Below are 4199 nucleotides of genomic sequence, written 5' to 3'. Positions count from 1 at the left end.
AAATTCAAAGGTCAGAAAGAGATTGAGTAGCTTGACGGTGGGAACCAACAGAGACCATTATGACTTTCAAAAAGGCAATTTCAGGTGAGCAGTGGGCAGCCTGTGAGGTAGAAAGGAGAGATTGGAGACGAGGACAGGTCTCACTGAGTGAGGCAGGGGTGGGCGACAGAGCCAGCTCTCTTTGTCCCTGGGCAGAGGTTGGGGTTGAACACAGAGCAGTGTTGGGAGGGGGGTGCCCAGGTTACCTCACCTGGATGACCATGGGCAGCAGCTTCCCACTGGGCTCCATCCTCAGCATGACGAGGGGGGCAGCCAGGTACTGCTGCTCTCCTTGGATCACATTGGCTGGAATTCCATCCAGCAGGATGAAGTCAGCCTCAAACAGGGAACCATTCTGAAGAAAGGGGAACATGTCCAGGGTTAGAGTTGGAAGCATACCTCCACAGGGCCAAGGCAAAGGGTGAGAAATGGAAAGACATTCAGTCTCATTTCTTGCCATTATCCTACATCAGTCCCAGAGTCCTGGGGGCAGAACTAAAGGAAGCACCAGAGCATCAAGTTCAAGTTTTCTCATTTTATGGGGAGGGCTAAGACCCCACGAAAGGAGTCTTCCCTAGAGCCATGTGGTTTGTCTGTGGTAGAGGTAGATTTACGACTAGATATGCCAGTTGATCCTTTGTTACAGGTATGCAAAGCTGTCCCCTTTTCTGATTGTCCAAGCTCCTTCCCCAGCATTCCTGAAGGTCTACTTTATTGGCTGTATCCAGCCTTCATGCTTTTCTCTACATACTTAATCATCTCAAGGTTTTTCCAGTAGAGGACCTGCACCCAGGAACAGTTGGTTACTGCAGCCTCCCTTCCCTGACACCTTTGATTCCTTCCCTGCAGCACTTCACCTCCCCAGAAAGACAAAGTGAAGACAATAGAGGGCTGGAGGGTGTACCTGGAGTTCTTTCTCCAACTGGGCCCCAAGCTCCTCCATCCCCGAGGGCAGCACCAGCCGGGAGGGCAGAGAGGTGGAGCGTCTCAGCAGCATGGGGTTGGCGCCCCTGAGGAACTGGTAGCCAAAGAGCTCATCATCCTGCCAGTGCTGCTGAACCTTCTCTGTGGGTCAGGGAGGAGGGGAGGAGGAGGGTGTTCACCACAACCCCATGACCCTCTCTCTCTTCCAGGCTACCCCAGGGATTTAGTCACATGACTCCTCCATACCCAGCCCACAGATTTTCATTCATGAGGCCTCTGTGAGATCCCCATGTATAAGTCCTCTTTTGGCAAGCAGTTTTGGGGACTTTGGAGTGTGACAGATAGCTCATTAAAAGGGCCATCAAGGTGTTATAGAGACCTGGGGAAACCACTGACCAGCCAGGACAGTCTTTTGTCCCAGAAGACCAGATCAAAATCTTCCAGGCTGTCCCATGACCTCAGGAGGGTGGAAACATATTTCATGGCAATCTCCATAATCCTAGAACAGATGTTAAGGATGTAACAACCATCAATTTACCAAATCCTACCTGTTTCTGGGTGCACCAGCCCCACCCCACTCTGACCATTTCCTCACCCTGCATTCACTGTCCATTCATAGTCCAGCCTCTTCAACTCATGGAATCTCATATTTGGAAGTAGATCACCCACACTACCTGCAGCTAATGTCAGGGGGAGCCCTTCCTTCCAGGTGGCCCAGCTAGGAGATGGGGATTAAGGTTATGGAAGGGGGTAGAAGACAGTGATGGGTAGGAAGTAGGGGGTAGAAGTCAGTGATGGGTAGAAGTCAGTGATGGATGAAGTTGTCAGGGAGGGGATGTAAACTGGGAGGGTAGTCACCAGTAGATTTGCTGTCTTTCCTCCAGTTCCTTTTCTCGATGCTTCTGGAACACATCCAAGCTATTGTTTCCCGGCAGGCGGGCTGGGGAGACGTGAAGGCGATTGACATCAATGCTTTCTCCAGTGCCGTGCTGTGCCCTGGCTTCTTCCAATCTCCTGTTCTTAATTGTATGGCATCATACTCTTTTGCCTTTTTCTCTGCCTCTGTCTCTCCTGCTTAATTCCCTAGTCATTCATCTCCCTGCCCCCCCTTCTTGATTTCACCGATCTCAGATCTCATATTTGTCTTGAGAGGAAAATCCCATGTTTGACTCGCTATTGTAACGCTTAACTCAGATTTACCCAATGTTCCCAAATCTCCATTATCTATAAATTTCATTCTTAATCAGCTGAAATGTCCACACATATCCTACATTATCTCTTATTACTTAGTTAACTTCCACTGTCTAGGTCCTCCCCTGTCTACACCATAACCTGTTCTCCAAAATGACATATTTCAAGTCAGGGGCACTTACCTCTCTGACCTCCGCAATCTACACCATCTCCTGGTCCCTGGTTCTGGGCTGAGGAACGGCCCCACTTGCTACCTTTTCCAGCTTCATCTCAGGGATCCTCAGCGCCACATGCCTACAGCTGGTAACCTGACTTTTTCCTGCCCTCCTGGGTACCTACGCTTGCTTGTGCCTCAAAGACAGAGTTCACCTTTCCCTCCTTACCTGTCATTTCCCTCAACGTCTCTCCTACTTATTTCTAAGGTGACAGATGCCACGTTAGCTGTCCTCATTCATGGGCATGACAGGGTGCTCCCCGCCCCACAGTTGCTTCCATGTTTCACAGCCAAGCCAGCTCCACCTCATGTCATTTATTGTTTCCCTTACCTGACCCCTCTCAGGGGTCACCTCCCCCCCATTTCATGTCCTAGCCTTACCTGTCCCTGCCCCAACTTGCTCCCAGTCACAGAGAGATCTCCTTTCCACTTGGCTTTGGCTCTTCTGTTTCCCAGCATTGCTGCACCCCCATGACCTGTGTGGCCTCCTTGGGAGGGGGGATCTGCACATCACTTAGTTCCCTGTCCAGCCCCCTTCCAGGCTTTTTAATCCTTTGTATAATTTCCCCCCAGTTCCCGTCTTGTCCACTCGGGACCTGCTGAGCTCGCCCTTTCTCAGGCCCCTCGGGCCCTCCTCAGTGCTATCCCCTGCCTCCCCCAGCCCCCAGGCGCCCCAGCCCTGCACCCAGGTCCCCGAGGCAGCCTGTCACCTGTGCCCTCGGGCAGGCTCATCACGCCCTCGCCCTGCACCCAGCGGTAGCAGGGGAAGGCGGCCTCCTCGCCCGCGCCTGGGCCCTGCACCGTGATGCGGTCGCAGAACCACGCGTCGTCCACCAGGGAGTGGTGTTTGCGCAACTTCACGAACTGCAGTGGCCCCAGGTCCTCGGGGACATCGTGCTCAAACTCCTCCACCTGTGGGGACCAGGACCCCGTGACACTCAGTAGCGGGGACCCAGGAGGGGACGTCTGCTGGGGGTGCGGGGTCCTTTGTGGAGTCAGGTGACGAGGCCTCCAAGGACGGCGCCGCCTCCTCCCAACACCTGCGGGCGGGTCTCCGACGCCCCATCGCACCGAGAGGACGAGGGACGCGGGGCGAGGCCCCAGGGTCTTGAGTTGAACCCGGAGCCTCGTCACCTGCCCCGTCCGCTGGCTGAGCTCTCCCCGCGCCCGCGCCCTCGGGGGACCGTCCCCCTGAACCCAGATTCCATAATGCCAGCGGCCTGGGGTCACTCGGGAAAGGGGCGGAGGCTGCAAGGACCACGCTCGGGGAGGGAGGGATGAGCCCCTCCCTGGCCGGGCTCCGTCCCTCTCCCGCTGAGCCTGGCGCCCGGCTCCTGGAGGCCCCGCCGCCCCGTGCGCGCTGCCCCGCGCCCCGCCTCCCGGCCCGGCCCGGCCCGGCCGCCGGGCATCGGGGTCCCCGCCGCCCCCCCTGACCTGGCCCCGCGCCGGCCGCAGCCGCAGCTCCAGCTCCGCCTCCCCGCGCTCCCCGACCAGCCACAGCTGCACGCGGTTCAGCGACCCCGAGAAGAGCCAGGCCCCGGTGGCCACCCGGACGCGGTAGCGGCCCATGGCGGCAGGTGGGCGCCGTGGGTCAGAGGTGCTGTTACTGACACCAGACAGATTCCGAGACCAGGCGTCGTCCTGATGCCGGCGGGACAGGCCGGGGCTTAATAAAGCAGGACTCTGTGCCAGCCCAGGGCAGGAATGGGCCCCGCCCCGGGCGCACCGGCACCTGGGATTAGCCCCGAGGGTGGGGAAGGCTGGCTGCTCCCCGCAGCTCAGCGCTGAGACGTGGGCTTGGAGAAGATGCGGGGCTGAGCCCGGCTGCAGG

The 4199-nt window shown here is 57.2% G+C and overlaps 1 protein-coding gene across 1 annotated transcript; it reads right to left on the bottom strand.

Moving 5' to 3' along the window:
• Positions 1–1554: 1554 nt before the first annotated feature.
• Positions 1555–3937, bottom strand: LOC308568749 (polyunsaturated fatty acid lipoxygenase ALOX12-like; the record flags this gene model as incomplete). Its single annotated transcript, XM_081161977.1, has 4 exons — positions 1555–1681; positions 1822–1903; positions 3079–3280; positions 3803–3937. 4 exons carry the CDS (start codon positions 3935–3937, stop codon positions 1555–1557), a joined length of 546 nt encoding a protein of 181 aa, XP_081018103.1.
• Positions 3938–4199: the final 262 nt, after the last annotated feature.

This window comes from Miniopterus schreibersii (assembly GCF_964146895.1).
Source record: "Miniopterus schreibersii genome assembly, chromosome: 16".
Classification (NCBI taxonomy): Eukaryota; Metazoa; Chordata; class Mammalia; order Chiroptera; family Miniopteridae; genus Miniopterus; species Miniopterus schreibersii.
Note: the sequence above shows the minus strand (reverse complement) of the source record. Positions and strands in the feature narration are given on the sequence as shown.